Raw genomic sequence first — 23,051 nt, 5'->3', positions numbered from 1 at the left:
CTTATTCCCCAGATTTGGCTCCCTCTGACTTCTATTTCTTCTCAAAACTAAAACTCTTCCCTGCTGGTAAACGTTTTTTTTTTTTCGAATCAAGCGATTGCAAGAGTATTTTGCAGACCTTACTGAGAACCCACTACATGGATGGGATAATGGCACTGGAGCATTGCTGGAATAAATGTATTAGTCTTAAGGGAGATCATGTTGAAAAATAAAAATAATTTTGAAATTATAAATTTGTTTTTTCGTCAGGTCAAGAACTTTTCAGACCATCCTCGCATATCAGTACAACTGGAAGCACAATTCCAATCCATTAAAAGAAAAAACACAAATGACACATTAAATTTAATAGTTTTAGCAAAGCAGGCCTCTCAGATCATGTCTTTAATACTCTATATGAAATTGATTGAAGAGATACCTGTTCCTTATATCATACAAACATATGGTATGAACACAAATTTAAGGAAGCCTGTGAAATTTTGATCATCCATCCTTATTTAAATAATAATGGTGGCATAAAAATCCCAAGCATTTGGATGGTATATGTTCAAGCTCACATAACTTCTTTCAAGTTCTCCAACAAACCCTTAATTCAGAATTCTAAGCAATGATTTCAATCCTTATTGGCTACCATCACTACCGTTTTTTGTTCTAATTTATCTGTGAATAATTATGTGAGAGCATGTTTCTCTCTAACTTAATATATCTCTTAATGATCTGTAATCAAATAAATAATTTGATGTACTAAGGTTTCTATTTTTGCACCAGTGGTCAGGCCAGTAGTGTTAATGGGTGACTAAATAACACTACACTAATTTAGCATGTTTCTTTATATATGCACGCGCACGTGTGTGTACTCCAGATGATGAACTTGACACGAAAATTTATAAGTCAAATGATTATTTTGGTTTATATTAAACTGAAGTTTTACTATAACATAGTTGTTGTTTCCATAATTTTTAAAATGGATTATTGTAGCTTGTTAAAACTGTACCACAGAAAAACTTCTCTGACAGTTGCTTTTTATGTTTCACACTTTTCAAAGTCCACATCTCTACACAGACTTTAGTAGTAGGACGGTTATACTAACAAAATCGTTGTTTAGCTTGTTCTAGTAATATAGACAACACAGACTATAGTAAACATTATTCAAGTGAAGTCACTTGTTGTACTGTCATATCACACAGCATTAGTGTTATTCTAAAGGAAATTCACTCTAACAAATTTTGTAACATAGTCTCTATGAGTTTACTACAATGAGAGTATATAAGTATATATTATTGACTATATTGTTATTAACAGTCCTCTGATGGAATCAAAAAACTCACTGTGCAGGAGGTTCATCCTAAATGCTACAGTGCTTGCTGTTATAGCATACCTTAAACTCATTCAGTCATCATCCTTTGGCATTGTATTTAAATCACTTAATCATCATGCCTTTATGCAGTTTTGAAAAACAACCTCTTACTCCAGCTTTTGAAAAATTATTTAATTATCTGTCTGGTAGTTCCATCTAGCAATGTATTTTTTTTTTTTTAACATTAACCCCACCCATGCATGCACAGAAATTAAAAAAACTATAACACACTCTTGAAGAGCTGAAAGTATATTCATTGGAGAAAATAGTACTAGTATCAGAAAGGTTGGTCCAAACAATGGTAGTAGACTAAATGAAAGAGTAAGAAGTTAATGTAGTGAGTTTGGAGCTAAACTGTATATGGAAGAAAGTGGAGGAGAAATGGCAATGGTTAGTTCATTGAAACAACATCCTTTTAAATGCATAATATAGAACCAAGGCTCTTGTATGAAAGTGATCGAAGAAAGTTTGTGAGGGAGGGAGGGAGTAATCTATTAAGCAGATTGTCCTCTTCTGCTAGATAACACTAAACATTCTTTTAGAGGATTTGGGATTTAGAAAGTGTTATAAGTTGTCTAGGCACGAAGTAGGGTTTTGAATGGAAGACGACACTAAATTTTTTTTGGAGTCTATGGAGGTGTGTGCGTATTTGCCACAATATGCAAGCAAAAGTTACCCCAAGGAAACATCTTGACTGGAGATTAGAATATTATCAAAAGTAAGTCAGAGTAAAGTAGGATTTTTCTTCCAGGAAATAACATAGGATTATGTTTTGGTAGCATTAAAATCCACTAGATTTTGTTCACCCCACTTCAGAATAGCGAGGAGATCAGTGTTTAAGACCTGGTTTTGAAAGATCTAGAAGCTTGAATCATTTGATGCTACAGAGTTTCTTGAATGAAGATTGGAGTGTACTACATCAAAAACTATTATTCATTCTTTTTTTAGCCAATCTTATTTTATCTCATCACATTTTACTATAAAACTGTCGGAATTTCCATAATTTTTAACTATGAAAGAAAGGAAGCTATAGTAATCATTTTTTCATGATTTGTTATGGATTGATGCATCTCTGTGAACAGCTTATGGATATGTTAACATTATTGGGAATTGAGAACTACTAATAAGCAGCTTTGAATACCATATGGTGTAATTCTGTTTCAGTTAAAAATATATGTTGAGTCTGAAGAGAAGTCAATGTTTTATTTATTGCCTAAACAGAGAGCAGTAAATATCAATTAGGTTATTTAATTAGCAATGTTAATCAGCAATTTAACTATCAATTAAATCAATAATAGTCAAGAGGAAGACATTATTCTCACATGCACTTAGATTTCACATTGCAGTAGAACTGAACTATCAGGGGCCTGGCAAGGTTTTGTGCTGTTCTGACAATAACATAATGTGATAATGAAAAGAGCAGGTTACAGGAGAAGACTAGTAGGACATTTGCTTCAAGCTCCAAATTAAAAAAAAAAAAATTTAAAAAAGGGGTTGATTCATAAAGCATTTAATTTAAAAAAAATACAGGATTATTTGTACCCCTGGTGTCAGAAAGTTTAACACTCAGAGTGTCTCCTTGATGACAGTATTATTACATGTTCCATTTAGAAACAATGAAACAGAATAACAAAACAGGATTAATCTCTGAGCAACCTTAAATTCTGAACAGTAAGCAATCAATTTCCTATACATAAATTAAATTCCTATGAAATTGTAGCAAACCGCATTAAACAGTAAAATAGATTTTTCTGCACAATAAATGCACATTTTTAAGCTTCAAAATATTAAAAATTGCTGTCACTTATATATTGAGGTATATATGCCAAACACAAAACAGAAATGAAAAAGAATGCATCAAATATAGTATTCAATAATGTAATGCATACCTTAGCTGGATCTGTGTAGTTAGGAAGCGGAGGAGAGACAATTTCTGGAGGAAAGTTAACATTGGGACAAAAAACAAAAGGCTTAAATAGGGAAAATTCTGGATCTGGTGTGCCTGTAAACCAGTGGCAAGAAGGAATATCCAATTGTGGAGATGTCAGTACCGACACCTGAAAATACATTAATAAGTGAATTCCTTAATTTTATTCAGTTAGCCATGAGTAATTCTTTTGTGTTTTTTTAGTAAAACCTCAATTAAATAACTGAAAAGTAGTTAACATTTACTATTAAAAATGTAGACAAAACAGATTACTACATAAAACTTTGTGTTATGTGCAGGCCTTACAGCTAATTTCATTAGAGCAGCAGTTGCCAAAGATTTTGCCATCACACCTCCCTTTAGTGTAATCTTAATGTACACACCTCCCGTAAAAATCCAAACACTAAAATTAACAATGAAAACAACAATGAACTTTATTTTTAATAAAGATATAAAATATAAACAATTATAAAATATTATAGAATTCTTTGTAACCGCTTTACTGAGATGGATGTTGCTGCTTTTGATCAGTTAAAATAGAAAATTGAGGAACAGACTTTGACAGTGCTAGTGTTAAAGTTTGTGATTAATAGAGTTCCTAAAAGGAATTTAAATTTTGTCACAATTTAACAAGTAGGAACCTTTAATAAAAAAAGAAAAATATACTTGCATCTAAGTGTGAAATACAACTGAGAGTATTTGTTAACTCACATAAGAAAATTTGTTGTAATATAATGAAAATAAGATAATTAACTTACAGAATATTGGTCATAAGAATTTTGCATGTAAAGTCTTGTTGTTAAACAATTGAAACAAGGGATTATAGGTTTATGTCAATTATTAGAAAATTTTGGTAAGCTGATAAAGTTTAGTGAATGTGACTCATAGGGTTAGCAAGAACCAAGGTAAGGTCCAAGGTCAAGGTTCCAGATTTTAGATGTCGCCATGAGTCAGTCACGTGCACACGGCGTCGCCATGAGTCAGTCACGTGCACACGGCCTGCAGGAATTTTTGGCAGAAAAATGCCACCCTAACTGGTCACAGGAAGCGTATCCAGACATCGGGTTGCAGAAGGTGCCAGTAGAGTCATGGTATAAAAGGATTAGGAACCCCCCCTCCCACAAGGCTCTCTCTTGGTTCTCTAGTCTTCGTATGGGTGGTCTTATGTGGTTTTCCTGAGTGATGGTCAGGAGTTCTCTCCTTCCGCCACGACAAGGAACAAAGTAAGGGAGATTTCGGTTCCAATTCCCTATTATAGAAAGGAGGGATGCCGTACAGCTGAGAAGAAAGGTAACTACTGCATGTTATATCAACTGTGTTCTTGACGAAAAAAAGAAAATCTGTGGAGAAGTAGGTGCCCGCGTAGTGAATCTCACGACCACAGAATTGCAGATCCATTGCATTTCCTTGGAAGAAGCTTGATGTGCTGAAGATATGAAGGCCCACCATAATCCGAGAAATCTCAGATATGGTCCACTACAGAAGAATTCGTCCTCGGAAATTACAGACGAGTAAGAGCAGAGACTAGCATAGAAGATCTTTATCAAACGGTATCGCAAAATCTTACATTATTTCAAATCTTATGTAGCTGTGATTGTAGTTCAATTACCGATCTATTGAAAGACTTGAATGAGAGTTGAACTAGTACTTTAGCGCATTTAAGAATAGAAAGAGAATAAGCTTGTCAGTGTTAATAGATAAATAATCGTGTGTCTAGCAACTTATGCATGTCATCTATATTTTGTCTGAGAGGTGTCTGAAAAATTGAATGTGGTTACTATTGTAGCAATAGGCCTGTTTAACCCATATTACTCTCGTGAGTTAACGTGTGTAAACTAATTGTATTTAATTAAGGTATTGTATCATATTATTGTGCTCAGACAGATGAGAAGTTTTAGTCAATTGTTAACATTTCCAAGGATATCTTTTATTGTATGTTGGAGTCTTTTGTGGCGGCATAATCACCCTTCTCACGTAGAATTTTATAACCTATCATTTGTATTTTGCTAGTATTGCTCTGTATTGAATTAAGTTTTAACGATTTTTAATGTATTGTATTGTGCATATGTGTATAATAAACTTTTGCTCATTGAAAACTCAGTTGTCTGAAGTTGCCATTCAATGCATCGCTTGTAATAAACATACGAATCAAGTTTTTTTTGGGGGGGGGGAGAAAAAATTTAGTTGTGTGTTCAAGGTCACGACTGCATAATTGTTTCACACCTAAACATATGGACACAACACTAGGCGACTATAATGTCTGGCATCCAATCAATTTCTAAACTTTGTTTTCACACTGACTAATGTTGAAAATCCATCTTATTGTTCCACTTCAATCTTCAAGAGGTTCCGTAGCTCAGTTGGTATAGATGAAGAATTTTGGTTGGAAAGACCTGGGTTTAATTCCAATCCATGAGGAACCTTTATTTGTTCTCTTTCGACTAAAGGTAAGTTAGCCAGTCTCACATGGAGGTAAAGGATTTTTTCACCCATAAACTTGGGCTTTTCATCCTTCAGAACAGGCAAACTGGCCCCGTGAACACACATGGATCTACAGTCATAAAATATATATTTAATCCCTCCTCAATCCATCCTAAAGGATAGGGGTAGGATGATAGGAACCCCATAAGAAATAAATAAATAACTTCAATCTATCAAAGGCTTTTGAAAAATTGAAGTATACCACTATATGCATCTTCCTCATTCAGTGAATTTACCACCTTGTTGTAGTGCATAAGCAAATTGCTAAAACACGACCTCACACCAATAGGCCTAATAATGTGTAGCGCAAGTCAAATCTCTCTCTTTGCGAAGGGATAATTTTATCATCTTTCCACTCCTATGGAACATGCCCTTTTACAAGACCAGGCATGCCAAGAGTGCCATCAATTCCCTGCAGCATTCCTTCAAGAGATGAGTTGTCTTAATAAATTGCACAACTGCTCTCTCTCTCTCTATATAATGGGAAGCAAAACAGCTATCTCATTTATAAAAAGATTCTCGACGATATCACTATATCCAATATTTTTAAACCATGCATCCCTTTTATCACATGCAACTGTCCCTCAATAACTCTACAGATTCCCCTTTTCTTTTGCATGCTTTTCCTACCACTAATCTAGATAATTTAGTTAGGTCTTATCATCATCAGATCTCAATGGAGTCAAGAGACTCATTGTGTGAAGTCCTACTCTCACACACAGCTTATCATACCCTGATTTAAATGCGTTTACTGTCTCTGCACTCACCACACTTTCAGCCAATGCATTCCAATCATATACCACTCTCCATATAAAAATTTCTCTTCCCTCAATTGTTCATACCCTCTTTATACAGCTTCTAGAGATAGCCTCTTGTCTTATTCCTGTCTACAGCCATTCTATGTAAAATCTCATCCTCAATCTCTCATTAATCTGGTAATTAACCCTTACAAACGTATTTGTCTTGACCAGTTTCCCCCCCCCTCCAACAATTCATCACCCTTTTGAAACCAGACAACCACATTTGTGCACATTAATCCATATGCAGCCTGATCAAAGTCTGTACAAAGGAATCACAACATCCTTACTTCTACATGTCAGTGTTCTCTACATCAATACCATAAACTGCTGTGTTGTACTCACAATTTTAACAAAATGTCCTATAAATTTCAAGTCCGTATCCACCATTACCCCCAGATCTTTCATCTCCTCCACCCCTTTAAGATATCCCCATCAGTGTTATACTGTGCAACCTGTCTTTGCTTTCCAAATTTTAAAACCTTACACTTTGCTAGATTAAACTAACACCCCAACAGACTTGTCCATTCAGAAAGCCTATTCAAGTCCTCTTGCAAGGCAACAACATCTACTCTACTTCTCATAACTTTCCCCAACTTTGCATCACCTGCAAACAACTGCATATAACCATTTAAGTCCATTCCATTGTCATTTACATACAAAATAAACAACAGTAGCAAAAAAACAGATCCCCGAGGTGCATCATTAGTAACTTTCCCCTCTTCTGGGATATTGCTCAAACTGCTAATACCTATCAAACAGTTAATCTCTAATCTAATCCACTAATCTACCATCCAACACCATCAGTTCCAATTTAATTACCAGCTTGTCATGTGGCAATCTATTGAAGGTCTCCACAAAGTCTAAATATAATACTGTACACGCATTCCCTCCCTTTGTCCAACATATTCATCACCTTCTTATAATAATACTTTGCAGAGGTATTCGATAGATTGCCACATGAATACTTTTAGAGGTCTTCGATAGATTGCCACATGACAAGCTGGTAATTAAATTGGAACAGATGGTGTTGGATGGTAGAATAGTGGATTGGATTAGAGATTGACTGTTTGATAGGTATCAGTAGGTTGAGTGATATCCCAGAAGAGAGAAAAATACTTGAAAATACCTTGGCTTATGAAAAATACTTTAACATGCAGAGACAAACAAGCTGTTGTTCCTCTGTATCGAGCCTTGATAAGACCCCATCTGGACTTCTGTGCCCAGTTATGGGCACCAGGGTTTCTTCGTGATGGGGAGGAAGTGGAGAGGGTCCAGAGACGAGTGACCAAGATGATAGCAGGTCTGTGGAATGAACCTTATGAGAATAGGTTGAGGATTTGTTGGTTGCAGAAATTGGATGATAGGCGAAGGAGGGGTGATATGATTGAGACATTCAAATTACTGAAGGGTTTTTATAAGATTGATCCAGAAGATATTTTTGAAAATATGACTGGTGGTGGGAGGACTAGGGGCCATGCATGGAAGCTGGGCAAGAGCGTGGTTGACAAGGGTGTTAGAGCTAGGTTTTTTACTTGGAGAGTGGTGAATGAGTGGAATAAGCTTCCAGAGTCTGTTGTGGGTGCTACGACCGTGAATGAGTTCAAGGCAAGATATGATAGATACTGTGTGAATGTTGAATAGTTGTTCCAGACATGATGTTAGGGCCTCCCTCGATGAGTCTGTCGACTCCTTGGAGATTCCTGGAACAATAATAATATAATAATAAAAAAAGTAAGATATCTCTCTCTCTCTTGTAAAGACAAAAAAAAAAAAAAAAAAAAAAAAAAAAAAAAAATCTCAGATCTTACTTAATGAAATTGATCAGATTATCCTGTATCACTAGGGAATTGGCAAGTGATACAGGACAATCTGATCAATTTCAGATTGTTCCACATTCTGGGTACTGGTTTTGGAAGCACCTGAAGATTGGAATATATAAGTACAACTTTTTTGTAAAATGAAGATGAATGGACTGTGGTGTCATCAGCAAAACAACAAGTTTTTCTGAGAAAGTAAAACTACAGATTTGAGGTCAGTGAGGTCATTTATGTATAGGAAGAAAACCATAGGTTAAAGGCATGGAGTGTTGAAGTATTGTGGAATTGATGAGAAAATCTGAAGGATGGAAGATGATAAGTAAGTCTCTATGCCAATCAATTAGTCTTAGATCCAATCAAATATCCTGGAAAATGTCAAGAACAATCACCATGAAGAATATAATAAATAAGAGAAAACAGGATATATGACATTTTCAGCTTATTTGGCCTTTCCAAAATAATTTTGGAAAGACCAAATTTTCTTGCTGTAATGTTCCTTCATTGCAGTTTTGTGCCAAAAAAAAAAAAAAACCCTCAGAAATATAAGAGGATTTACTTTGTAAATCCTCTCTGCATGATCCATTGTGATATTCTCACAATTTTAGCTCTTTTACCCATAAACCTCAAGTCTCTGTTCACAACTACTAGCAGATTTCTCATCTCTTCCACCTCCTTCAAAATTTTCCCATTAATTATATACTTTGCATACCATCCTTGCCTACCAAAGTTTAGAGCCTTATGCTCTCAATATTAAACTGGTAGCACTTACCCCCTCAGATCCTCCTGTTAGACCATAATACCTGATCTATTCTTTCCAACAGGAAGAACTCTGAGCAGATCAATTATTTTAAATCACGGCAAATTTTTATTAGTCATCCCTGTACATGATTACTTCTGTCAACTTGGACATTTCAAGTTTCCTTCATACTTGTTCTGATATCACCATGAAGGATATGGAATATCTCTTATTACCATTATTCTTCCATGAACAAAATTCATATTTTTTGAAGTTTTATTCATTTCTCTCTAAAGGTGATTACATCACATCAGTAATAAATTCCATTCTCATCCACTTTGTATTTATACGCAAAGAATGGAATTTATTACTGATGTGATGTAATCATCCTTAGAGAGAAATGAATAAAAAGTTGTATCATGCATCTGTAGAAAAGTTACAATTTGTGTTTTCTTTTGCAAATACACACAAGTTTATACACACACACACACTGCTTAGAAAGAAGTCAATGGATACCACAGTGTGAGGAACAACCAGCCATGGTGCCCACTTCAATAAGATGAAGAATGCCTTTTGCTGAGATGAGTACAGCAATCATTCTTCCTGAAGGCATGTAAAGGGATCCTGGACTGTTGTGAGGTGAACATCCCTTAACATCACCTGATACTTCAATTCTTCCCACAGATGTTCAACAGGGTTTAGATCAGGGTTCTGTGGAGTCCAGTTAAATGTGGTTATGTTCATATCCACAAACCATGCAGTTACAGCAGAAGCCTTATGACATGATGCATTCTCTTACTGAAAGAGACAATAGTCAGTTCCATAGAATGTTCAGATATGTCTCGAAGTTCAATGCTTGCGGCACCACAAACAAGGGTTCAATGACAAACCAGGAAAAATAGGGCCATACCATCACACCGCCACCTTCAAATTTCATAGTTGGAGTTATGTACTCTGGTAAGAGACGTTCACCGAGCATCTGCCCACACCCATCCATCTGCTTGATAGTGGGTGTAGCGTGATTCGCTACTTTATAACACAGCTTTCTAACTTCCATATCTTACTATACACACTCTTTGCACTGAAAACAACACTACATATTCGGTTCAGGTAATGTCAGGCTTGGATGTTGTCATCATAGCATGGACACCGATGTTGTGAGCCTCTGTTCAATATTCTTTTGTGTGGATTTGTGTTTCTGTCATGCCCAGAACACTGCATTCAAAGTGTTGGCCAATAAACGGCAGTTTTAACATGTTATTCTTTATAGTTGCACCTGTTGGATTCTGATTATGTAGAGATTAGAGTAATTATTATTTGGTTCAGAATCCAACATGATCTTCCATCACAAAGGCTAGACTTGTAAATATTTAATGTAAACAACTTATTTTACAAACTAATATTCATATAACTCCTTAATTTTGTCTAATATTTAATTAATCAAAGATATATGTATTAATAATGAAAAGACTGTATTAAATATTATTAAGCTATTTTATTTATCACTATGTTAATATTATAAGAGTTTGTATTTGATAATTTAACTGCGCATTAATTGAAATGTAAATATTCCTTATTTATTCCTATTTGTAGAAGTTTAGTGTTATGCAATACCTCAATTTTATTATATTTTGTCTGGTTGTCATGGAAACGTATCTAAGTGAACGAGCACGTTTTTGGAACAGAATGTGTGGAGAAAGCTGAAGGTTTACTAAAAAGGAATTAGTTGAAGAGATCACGAGAAGAATTTAGGCGGGAAAAACTGATATAAAAAGCGAGGAACGCTGGAAAAGAGGGAGCATTAGAGATTTATTAGAGAGGGATTGTCATTAGGTTGGAATCGGAGCATTCGGCATTCAAAAATCACAGTGCGATAATAGCGAGTCGGCAAGTCACTCAAGCAGCTAAATAAAGTCTACTAGTCGAGAAGCGGTTAGCTTATAAGTTTCGGAATAACAAATAAAGCTACGGAAGATAGCTAAGTGATTACGGATAGACTAGCGATTACTTGAGTTGAGATTTAATTTCAGGACCGACCTATCAAGGACACACAGAATCTTGAAATAAAGCACAGTTACTAGAATAGTAGAGGCTGTAAAAATTGAAGTTTACCGTTAGCTGTGCTTAGAATTATAGTGCCTAAAGAATTAATTGAATGCCGGAGGAATGAACAACTGTGCTTATAAAACCTCAAGTTAAGGAATTATTGTGTGTTGCCTTATTTCATGAGTGATCGGTAGTACTTTATGCAACGTTTGTTTATGTGTATTGTGACCGATGATTAATTCAGTTATTGCTTAGAAGAATTATTTTAATGAGTGCCGTTTACTGTTCAAAGTGTTTACAGTCATAAAAAGTGTTTACGTATAAGTAAATGAAGAAGAAAAGATTATCGGTAAGATTATTCCAACCTTAATATTTTTGTACAGAGAAGTGTGTGAGTTTCATCTTAGAATTCCCTGATACTAACAGTAACTATTGTGGAGAATTAGCCGAAATGTAAAATTAAAAGTGATTGTTTGTGAAGAAGTGTTACTAAAAATTTTATTGTATTTGGAATTTAAGGAACTGTGAGAAGACTGTAAAGTAGAGATAGTAGAATTACCATTGTCTGAGTTTGCATGACTGTATTGCCAGGAAGGCTGAAGTGTTTCTAATAACTTAATTAGTGATTTGAAGTTAAGTGTAAAATTTGTGATTTAAAAATTAAATGTTTGTTTTTGTTAATCAGAAGTTGTATTTTGCCTGAATCTCTTTTACTGCACCATTCATAAAATATTCGAACCAAAGTGGGTAAATTAAGTAAGTTAAATATTCTCGGTCAATATATATAATATTAACACCTAAAAGGAGAGATAGTTGTGAGTTGGTTTATCTTCAATTCTTGAACTAATTCAGATATAAAGTGGCGCAGTCTTTAAATATAAATTTTCTTTATATTTGAATTAGAAATCAACTTACAACTTATCAATTGTTTAAGAACATCATAGTGATTAACATGTCGGATCCAAGGTAAAGATTTAGAAGTAGGATCCAACAAAATGGCACAGCCGACAGGATATTTTATGAATGGTGCAGTAAAAGTGCAACAAAATGGCGCAGCAGTCAACAGGATTTGAATTCACTAACAAAGATCATAATATTAAGTATTAAATTTTGTAAGAGTATATAAAAAAAAAAAGGTGATCCCAAGAGAATTTAAAGATAAATTAAGTGAATCAAGTGAATTGGTTGTAAACTAGAATCAGGCAAACATAGAAGTTATTTTGGAATTCTGAAATTTTTGAAGTTGTTGTTAATAGGTTAATATGGCTGTTTCATCTAGTTCTAAAATGGAAGATAGTGAATTTTTTCGTACAGTGAACCCACAACAGGTTTTTCCCCAATTTTCAAGTGAAGAATCAGATAATGTACTGTTTTTTTTTTACTTATGTGGAAAAACTTAGAGAAATAGCAAATTGGACAGATTTTCAATTGTTAATTTTACTCAGAAGTAAATTAATAGGCAAGGCTAGAACATATTTTAACTCATCTCCAATTCTCAAGGATACATTTGATTATCAAATATTTAAGGACAATCTTATTTCTCAGTTCTCAAAATTAAGAAGTATTGGCCCAAATTTATGGAAGTTAAAGAGTCTTACAAAAAAGATAAAGAGACTGTTACTGATTTTCACAATCGTTTATTGACACTAGCCAACAGTTTAAATGTGACTAATGAGGATAAACCACACTTAGATTGGGCTGTATTGCAACAATTTAGACAAGGTGTTAAGCCAGAACTGAGAGAAGCAGCTTATAAAAAGAAGATCACCACACTAGAAGAATGCCTGAAACCTGTCAAAGAAAAAGAGCAGATGATTGGTGACATTTGTCCCTCATTCAATGCAACTTTTGTCAATGTTGTGGATAAAATTAATTATCCCTTGGACCAGCCTAAAGTTGGAGGGAAGAATAATAAGGAAGAGGAGAAAAGAAAAGATACTGGAGCAAGTCCTATTAGTGTTAGTCACATGATTGTGAATGAAGATCAAACCAACAAGAAGTTGATGGCAGATGTACAGAGCTTAATTCACCAGGAAGTTGAGAAATTGAATCAACCTATTATGGATAGTCTTAATAAAGTGATGAAGCAATTGGCAACATTCACTCTACAATCTAAAGAAAACCAAAACCCCACAACAGATAAGGTTGATGAAAGAATTAAATTGGAAGTAGAAAGGCAAAATCAACCTATTTTGGCAAATATAAGTGAGTTGTTACTAGGACTACAAAATATTAAACAACAGATATCATTTGTATCTCAACCTCAGATGGAGAGAAAACATAGAGATCCTCCCCAATGCTATAGTTGCAATAAAGTTGGACACCTTGCTAGAAACTGTTTTCTTAACAAAAGAAATTACTCTAATAAAGGCTGGAATTCAAAGTATGGACACATAATCCACAGAGGATATAATAGAATGCAGAAACACCAAGGATCTAATGAACAATTGATGAGAATTAGAAGAGAAATCCTAGGTTCTAAGTGTAATATTTTATTAGATACAGGATGTAATGCTTCAACTATTAGAAAGGACTATCTCCAAGGTATAAGACATAAATTAAGGAATAATATTGCCAAACTTAGACAACCTGTAAAAATTACTACTCTTTCAGATCCAAACTTTGTAGTGTATGAAAGGATTCCAGCAAGAATCTACCTACCAGAATTTAAGCTGTCTGGCAGGACTTATTTATCATCCCCTCAACCGCTGACATAAGCTCCCACATCATATTGGGAACAAATTTCTTAGAAAGATATCAGTTCTCCTGCGATTTTTTTAGAAAAGAAATATCCCTAATGAACAGGAAAAGAAGTATCAGAAGAGCTGGCAATTATATGTATGATAGAACACAGACACAAAGGGAAAGGTTTTGTGTACCTAATAAAAAAATTGCTCCAGATAAGGTAGAGCTGTCTATGACTGAACCAACTGTGAAGCACAGTGATACTAATTCTGATGTGCACAATCAACCTGAAATACAACTTATCACTGATGAACCGTCACAACAAGTAGTACCCAAACCTGAATCAGACGTTGCCACTAAAAATAAATTAACAGTTGAAGTTAATTTTGCCAAAGTAATCAAACTACATCATGGAACAAATCGCCAAGTTGATAGACAACTGAGGATGAATGCTAGTGACAGAGAACAGAACTTCTGCCCTGAAAGGACAATATCACATTATAAGTGTAGCAATCAAATTTCTCCCTATGATAAAAACAACAAGAACGTAAGTTGAGAAGTGCAGAAAGGTAAATACATAAACTGTAATAAAAAATTTAATCATGTTCAAACTAAGTGCTGTTTAAGATCTTGGAAGGGAGATAAGAAGAAGTCAGTTTTCTCCACTCGTGAGTCTAGTGTGAAAAATTTTTCTTTAAAGAAAAATTTTTCAAAGGAAGAGTAAGCCTTAGAGATTAGAGAGCATTAGAGATTTATTAGAGAGTGATTGGCATTAGGTTGGAATCGGAGCATTCGGCATTCGAAAATCACAGTGCGATAATAGCGAGTCGGCAAGTCACTCAAGCAGCTAAATAAAGTCTACTAGTCGAGAAGCGGTTAGCTTATAAGTTTCGGAATAACAAATAAAGCTACGGAAGATAGCTAAGTGATTACGGATAGACTAGCGATTACTTGAGTTGAGATTTAATTTCAGGGCCGACCTGTCAAGGACACACAGAATCTTGAAATAAAGCACGGAGTTACTAGAATGGTGTAGGCTGCAAAAATTGAAGTTTACCATTAGCTGTGCTTAGAATTATAGTGCCTAAAGAATTAATTGAATGCCGGAGGAACGAACAACTGTGCTTATAAAACCTCAAGTTAAGGAATTATTGTGTGTTGCCTTATTTCATGAGTGATCGGTAGTACTTTATGCAACGTTTGTTTATGTGTATTGTGACCGATGATTAATTCAGTTATTGCTTAGAAGAATTATTTTAATGAGTGCCGTTTACTGTTCAAAGTGTTTACAGTTATAAAAAGTGTTTACGTATAAGTAAACGAAGAAGAAAAGATTATCGGTAAGATTATTCCAACCTTAATATTTTTGTACAGAGAAGTGTGTGAGTTTCATCTTAGAATTCCCTGATACTAACAGTAACTATTGTGGAGAATTAGCCGAAGTGTAAAATTAAAAGTGATTGTTTGTGAAGAAGTGTTACTGAAAATTTTATTGTATTTGGAATTTAAGGAACTGTGAGAAGACTGTAAAGTAGAGATAGCAGAATTACCATTGTCTGAGTTTGCATGACTGTATTGCCAGGAAGGCTGAAATGTTTCTAATAACTTAATTAGTGATTTGAAGTTAAGTGTAAAACTTGTGATTCTAAATTAAATGTTTGTTTTTGTTTATCTAAAGTTGTATTTTGCCCGAATCTCTTTTACTGCACCATTCATAAAATATTCGAACCAAAGCGGGAGTGATAAATAAGTTAAATATACTCGGCCAGTATTTATAATATTAACACCTAAAAGGAGAGATAGTTGTGAGTTGGTTTATCTTCAATTCTTGAACTAATTCAGATATAAATTGGCGCAGTCTCTAAATATAAATTTTCTTTATATTTGAATTAGAAATCAACTAGCAACCTTCTATTTTGTTAAGAACATCATAATAAATAACATGTCGGATCCAGAGTATAGATTAAGAAGAAGTAGGATCCAACAAAAAATGTCTTTAAATATAAATTTTCTTTATATTTGAATTAGAAATCAACTTACAACTTATCAATTGTTTAAGAACATCATAGTGATTAACATGTCGGATCCAAGGTAAAGATTTAGAAGTAGGATCCAACAAAATCCTACCGACTGCGCCATTTTGTTGGATCCTACTTCTTCTTAATCTGTACCTTGGATCCGACATGTTAGTCAATATGATGTTCTTAACCAAAAAAATAGTTGCTAGTTGATTTCTAATTCAAATATAGAGAAAATTTATATTTAAAGACTGCACCACTCTATATCTGAATTAGTTCAAGAATTGAAGAAAAATCAACCTTCAACTATTTCTCCTTAAAATATATACTGGCCGAATATATTTGACTTATTTAATTTACCCGCTTTGGTTCGAATATTTTATGAATGGTGCAGTAAAAGAGATTCAGGCAAAATACAACATTAGATAAACAAAAACAAGCATTTAAAATCACAAATTTTACACTTAAGTTTAAATTAGTAATTAAGAAATCACAAACATTTTAACTCCTCAGGTAAATTCAATCATTCAACTCATACAATGGTAAATCTGTTGTCTCTATAATACAGTCTTCTCACAGTTCCTTAAGTTCCAAATACAATAAAATTGCAGTAACACCTCTTCACAAACACACTGTTAAATTTACACTTCAGCTAATTTCCGAAATAGTTACTGTTAATATAAGGAAATTCTAGGATGAAACTCACACACTTCTCTGTATAGAATTATTAAAGGTTGGAATAATCTTACCGATAATCTTTTTTCTTCTTTAACTTACACACAAACAGTTTTTATAACTATAAACACTCAAACAGTATACGGCACTCATAAAAATAAATCTTCTAAGCAATAACTGAATCAATCGTCGGTCACTACACACATAAACAAACGTTGTTGCATAAAGTACTACTGATCAGTCATGAAATAAGGCAACATACAATAATTCCTTAACTTGAGGTTTTATATGCACAGTTGTTCATTCCTCCGGCATTCAATTTAATCCTTTAGGTACTATAATTCTTGACACTGCTATCATTAAACACAACTCTGTTGCCTCTAGTTACTTCGTGCTATGCTTCAAGTTTCCGTGTGTCCTTGAAAGGTCGGCCCTGAAATTAAATCTCAACTCAAGTAATCGCTAGTCTATTAGTATCACTTAGCTATCTTCTGTAGCTTTATTTGTTATTCCGAAACTTATAAGCTAACCGCTTCTCGACTAGCAGACTTTATTTAGCTGCTTGAATGACTTGCCGACTCGCTATTATCGCACTGTGATTTTCGAATGCCGAATGCTCCGATTCCAACCTAATGCCAATCCCTCTCTAATAAATCTCTAATGCTCCCTCTTTTCCAGCGTTCCTCGCTTTTTATATCAGTTTTTCCCGCCTAAATTCTTCTCGTGATCTCTTCAACTAATTCCTTTTTAGTAAACCTTCAGCTTTCTCCCCACATTCTGTTCCAAAAACGTGCTCGTTCACTTAGATACGTTTCCATGACAACCAGACAAAATATAATAAAATTGAGGTATTGCATAACGCTAAACTTCTACAAATAGGAATAAATAAGGAATATTTACATTTCAATTAATGCGCAGTTAAATTATCAAATACAAACTCTTATAATATTAACATAGTAATAAATAAAATAGCTTAATAATATTTAATACAGTCTTTTCATTATTAATACATATATCTTTGATTAATTAATTAAATATTAGACAAAATTAAGGAGTTATATGAATATTAGTTTGTAAAATAAGTTGTTTACATTAAATAATATTTACAAGTCTAGCCTTTGTGATGGAAGATCATGTTGGATTCTGAACCAAATAATAATTACTCTAATCTCTACATAATCAGAATCCAACACACCCTACGGTCACATTTGGTGAGTAGTTCACTGTGGGATGCACTTACAGATGACTCCCTGTACTTCCATCTCAGTATGGTATTATTGACTGTTGACCTCGGATGGCCCAATTTGTTGAACAGATAGGCAGTTGCATCATGATATTCTATCACAATGCCTCTTTCAAACTACATCAGTTCCCCTTCTTGCAGCCATTTCACCTGGAGACAGTTACAGTGACTTGGGAGCATCATATCCTTCCATTTTATATCTGCTAAAGTACGTGACTCGTTACATGGCATGATGCATATTGTGAATGGGAGTGTCTGTTGACTTCTTTCCAAGCAGTGTATATACAACACTACTGCTTGAAAAGAAATTAACTTTTTTCAAGCCATTTAAGGTGTCCAATAAGTGGGGTGGTGATCTCACACTGGGTGATAAAATTCATTTCTCACCTAAAGACATCACAAATATCCATACTGATGGCAGGATTCAAACTTATTGCCTGTTGGTTGGAGAGCAGATATACTAACCACTCCTCTAACCAGGCTGGCATATAACACTTATTTACATAAAAAAGTAAAAAATTTAAAACTAATTTTTATGTTTCTATTACAAATTTGTCTGGTTAACTGCATAATGCCTATTCACACACTTTTCACTACTCTCAAGCTGAGTGAAATTTCACATTTTCTAACACCTTTTGTAACAGTTAATTAAATGGTGCTTTTTCTGAAAATTTTAAGTTTGCTGGTTTTTGAAGATGCTTTCCACAAAGACATAAATGCTGTCCATGAAACATAATATAGCACAATGTTCATGCACCTATTTTCCCATGCTACATAAATATATGTAGTAACAAGGTTTACTGCAACTTTTTTTTTTTTTAATATGTTGGGCCCATATACAAGAGGTTAACAAGTCAACCTATAGTACATTAGTACCGTATATGGGTGGTGGGTTGGGAAAGGAGAAACTTGTTTACATTTGATTTAAAAGTCTGTATGTTGTATTCCTTGGGAAATATGTCAGGAGGAAGACTGTTCCACAGTACCGCAGTAGCAGGGATGAAGGAGGAGGAAAAGAAACTTGTTCTGTGGGTTTCAAGGTGTACTGTGAAAGGATGTTGGGCGGCAGCTGTATGTGTTTCAATGGGCTTAGTACAGAGTGGTGGAATTATTGATGCTGTTTCAGATGAACATTTCCCATGGAAATATTTATAGAATATACAAATTACAGAGACCAAGCATCTATGTGAAAGTGAGAGGAATGAGTTGGTGAGAGATGGGTCATTTATCAGTCTAAATGCTCTCCACAGTATTGAGTCAAGCATTTTGAGGGGGCTTTCAGGAGCCCCACTCCAAATGTGAGAGCAGTATTCGATAGCTGAGCAGATTTGTGATTTGTATAATGTTAACAGTTGTTTAGAGGTGAAGTGGTGTCTTGAGCAAAAGTGAAAACCTAGTTTTTTGGAAGATGAGGATGCAACGGTTGTGATGTGTTTATGCCAGGAGAGGCTAGATGTCAGGGTAATTCCGAGAAGAGAAATCTCATCTTGTCTAGGAATTTGAGTGTTATCAAAAACAATGCTAGGAAAAAATTGTTCTTTTTTGTTGCTTGTGCTGTAAAGCAGGTACATGTAGCCTACAGATAGTAGCACTTCTTATATCAAGAACACTGAATGCATAAGTTAAAACATATTTTAATATTTTATTTTTACTCACTGATGTTAGAAAAAAAGAACTTAAATGTTGTTGAAAAGTAATTGCATTTTTTGTATGTTTTTTTTTCCTTCAAGAAATTAAAAATTTATTTATGCAATAATTTATAATATATCATTACATAAACAAATTACTAAGCACATACATATGGAAGAAATTCATATTTCCAACACATGCACCTTTGGTGCAGTGACAATTATCTGCCAGTGATGCTATAAGGTCTGCTCTAATAAATGCATATAATAATCACATATTTTCCCTCTACTTGGTTTTGTTATGTTGACGACGTATATGCTAGTTGGCCATATTCAAATGAAGAATTACTCATTTTCAGTTAAAATTAATAATCTTTCTCATAAGATAAAATTTACATTAGAAAAGAAAATAATAAAATCCTTCCTTTTCTGAACTGACACAGAAAAGAGAAAGATTATATTTCCCTCTCTCTCTCTCTCTCTTTTTTTTTTTTTGCTCACAGCACACAATTTCATTTGCTCTTCTGAGGATATTCTTAAACTACAATTACAATGTACAATATATAATGACACTCAAAGGTTATTTTCCATCCAAATAACACATATTGGATAATTACTCTCCTACTAATAGTTCCTTATTAGATATAAAAAAAAAATATCCATTACTTATATCAAATGCATTTTTGAGTGCATCTAAAAAGTTTTAAAAAAATTTAATTGCCAGACAACTTCAAGTCAGTAAAGAAGATTTCTTCTATTATGGCTTATTCAATATGAACCATGAATAAGAAATATCAAGGAAGAAAGAATTGTTTAATTGACCCATTTCCTATTATTTATCATATAACTCTTTGGGATGAATTGTAAATATGAAAAAAGTTGTATTAACAGAGTGATTTCTAACACAACAAATGTCATACATAGAATGAACTTAAACTTTATGAACACAGTATTGAAATGTCACACATGTAGCTTGTTGCATTGTGCTTTGTAATGGCTATCGTATTCTAATTCACAGCTATTCGGGTCTTTGATATACACTGAATAAAGTTGGTTTAAAATAAGACCTTCATTTTTGTCAACATGTTTGGACAGCATTTCAGTGGATTCTTTGAATCTAAGTATATAGTTTTTGAATTCAATATATGGCATTACTGTGAGCTGCCAAAGTACGTAATTTTTTATTTGCAGTATGAAATACCAACCCTATTTGAATGGCCACTGTTTTTCTACATCATTGACATGCTCTTTCATACAGATCTCTCCAAATCATCCCATTTGTCCAACATAGCAGATATCACATGCACAGAAAATTTTGTATATTTCTGGTCTCTTGAGAAGAGAGTAAAACTGTCAGGGTGATTGTAGCAATGTGGAGATGTTTTTGTATAAATGAGAAGGCAACTTTTAAGTTGTACTGTTTAAGTACTTCTGCTATCTTGCTGTACATTTTTTTTTTTTATAAGGCAAGGAATTACACCTTTGTAAGATGTTACCGATGTAGTTTAGGACTGTAGCTGAGACATTAGCTAGTAAGCACATGCTACACAACTCATTCTTGTGATTCATGTTTTGAATGTAGTTATTTGTCTTTCTCCCTAACAATGATGTCCATGTTACATTGGATGAAATATATCAGCGTTTTCGAATCAAATTATTTTTTCTCTGTGTATATTATATAGTATATATATATATATATACACACACATATATAAATGTATCTAGCAACATATACATCTACAGGAGGTTTAATCAACCTCCTGTAGATAGTTGATTACAGATATTATACTATTCAATTTTCATTTGGGTAATATATAATTTAAAAAAAAAAACTGATGTAACTACAGAGGTGATGGGGTACTCAAAGAACAAAAACAAGTCTCAAGAATATTAGCACGGCGATCAATAGACATGTTAGCACATTCATGACAAGAAAACTATGGATGGATGTGATCAATGCAGTAAATGGTGCTAACAATGAGACATAAAGTGTGTGTATGTGTGTGTGTGTATCAAAAAACTTTATCTGCGTAATCATCAACACTTAAATCACTTTTTTCTTCATGCATGTTAACCAGCTTTTTTATATATATATATATTAAGTGTTCAAGGACTTCCAACTCACTATGCGTATTATGTAAAATTTAGCTAATTATTAATTCTGCTTCTTTTAAAAAATTTAAATGTGCAAAAAAAATTCTGAAAACATTCCAGTTACAATTAAACATCAATGATACAAGTATGTAAAAATGTTTATGCTGCAAAAACTACCTGACTTCCTGTTGAGACAAAAGATCCAGAAGACATGCATATTCCGCTTGGTTTGTCTCTTAAAACTTCAAACATGTGTGTCTCTTTGAAATCACCTGTAAAAAAAGTAGGGGGGAGGAGAGATCATAGAGCAAAGTTTGGGTGTTAATTATTATGTTTCTAACTGTATTACAAAGGTGAGGTTTTAATTGCATTAAAAACATAATAAAATTATGACATTTACTGAACTAATATTTCACTAGATTCAAATAAGTATCTTCAAATGATAAAAATTCAAATAATCAGTGGAAATAAATCAAAAGTAATGGGGGAAAAAGAGATAACTAGAGACCAGACATAGGCTATAGGGCTAGTTGTATAGGCAGCCCATGGCTTAGGCTTATATATTGGAATTATAATAAAAATTTCTAAAATTTCGGGTAAATTAATACAGCCATACTTATTGAGATTAAGAGAGTTACTGATTCCAAAAATAGTCTTTTAGGTTTCTAATGGACTTTCTATATAGCTGTTGTTTCTTCCATTGTATAACGTATACAATGCCAACCTTTAATGAGGTGAAAAAGTAAAGGGGTTCTCATCATAGGCCTAGAGTAGTTAGCATAAGGGTGCAAGAGAGCCTGATAATATTAGGAGAAAGACAGATAGGTAGATATCATGAGAGAGAGAAAAAAGATCTTAGATTCTTTTATATCATCATATAGCCAAAGGCTATCAGTTTTCCCTTTTCACCAATCTCATATAGATGAATGACCAAAAAGACCAGGTGGGTGGTTAGCCTTATCTGAGTTAACTGCCTTGAGTTGGCCCTCTCTGCCCAGGATTGCTCTCCAGTCATCCCTGCAAGTGACTATAAGACCATATTGAATTAAGAGGATGGAACGATTTAAAAAACCTCTCATAACAAAAATAGACAGAATTTTACCCCCCCCCCTGTGAATATTGCATAATATGGGTTGTCTACATCACCTAGTCAAAAACTGATTATCTCTTAGAATGCTTCTTTCTAAGTACAAAAGTTGTCTGATTGAACAATAAAATTTCCACAATACAATATTATAAAGCGTTTGGATGTCATATTGTTAGTTTTCAAATCCATGTTTATTTCTAACCTTCCATAAATAGTATTTTAATTCATTAATTACAAAATTCAAAATTCTCTTCCCATTGCTGACAGGTGGTGGTATTGCAAAAAAATAACCTGTTCTGTTGTAAGTAATGTAATGCCCAACACATTACATAATCTGTTCCAAATATGCAGGGCAAGAGAGCAGCTGCAGAATGCATGTTCTACTGTTTCCAATTGATAACAAATTCACATATTGGATCTCCAGTGTTAAAGTATCTCCATTTGATGGTATTAACTGAAA

At 33.9% G+C, this 23,051-nt stretch overlaps 1 protein-coding gene across 1 annotated transcript in view; it reads right to left on the bottom strand.

Moving 5' to 3' along the window:
* The window catches only part of LOC150100399 (secernin-3-like), a 144,922-nt gene that overhangs the window by 24,717 nt on the left and 97,154 nt on the right, over positions 1-23,051 (bottom strand). The window contains exons 6-7 of the mRNA XM_090402730.1: positions 21,682-21,776; positions 3,244-3,411 (exon numbers count right to left, since the gene is read on the bottom strand). Coding sequence (XP_090258856.1) covers positions 3,244-3,411; positions 21,682-21,776 — 263 coding nt within the window. The remainder of the gene's footprint in view (positions 1-3,243; positions 3,412-21,681; positions 21,777-23,051) is intronic.

Source organism: Typopeltis vanoorti, chromosome 13, assembly GCF_054136105.1.
Source record: "Typopeltis vanoorti isolate ZY-2024b chromosome 13, IOZ_Tvanoo_1.0, whole genome shotgun sequence".
NCBI lineage: Eukaryota > Metazoa > Arthropoda > Arachnida > Uropygi > Thelyphonidae > Typopeltis > Typopeltis vanoorti.
Note: the sequence above shows the minus strand (reverse complement) of the source record. Positions and strands in the feature narration are given on the sequence as shown.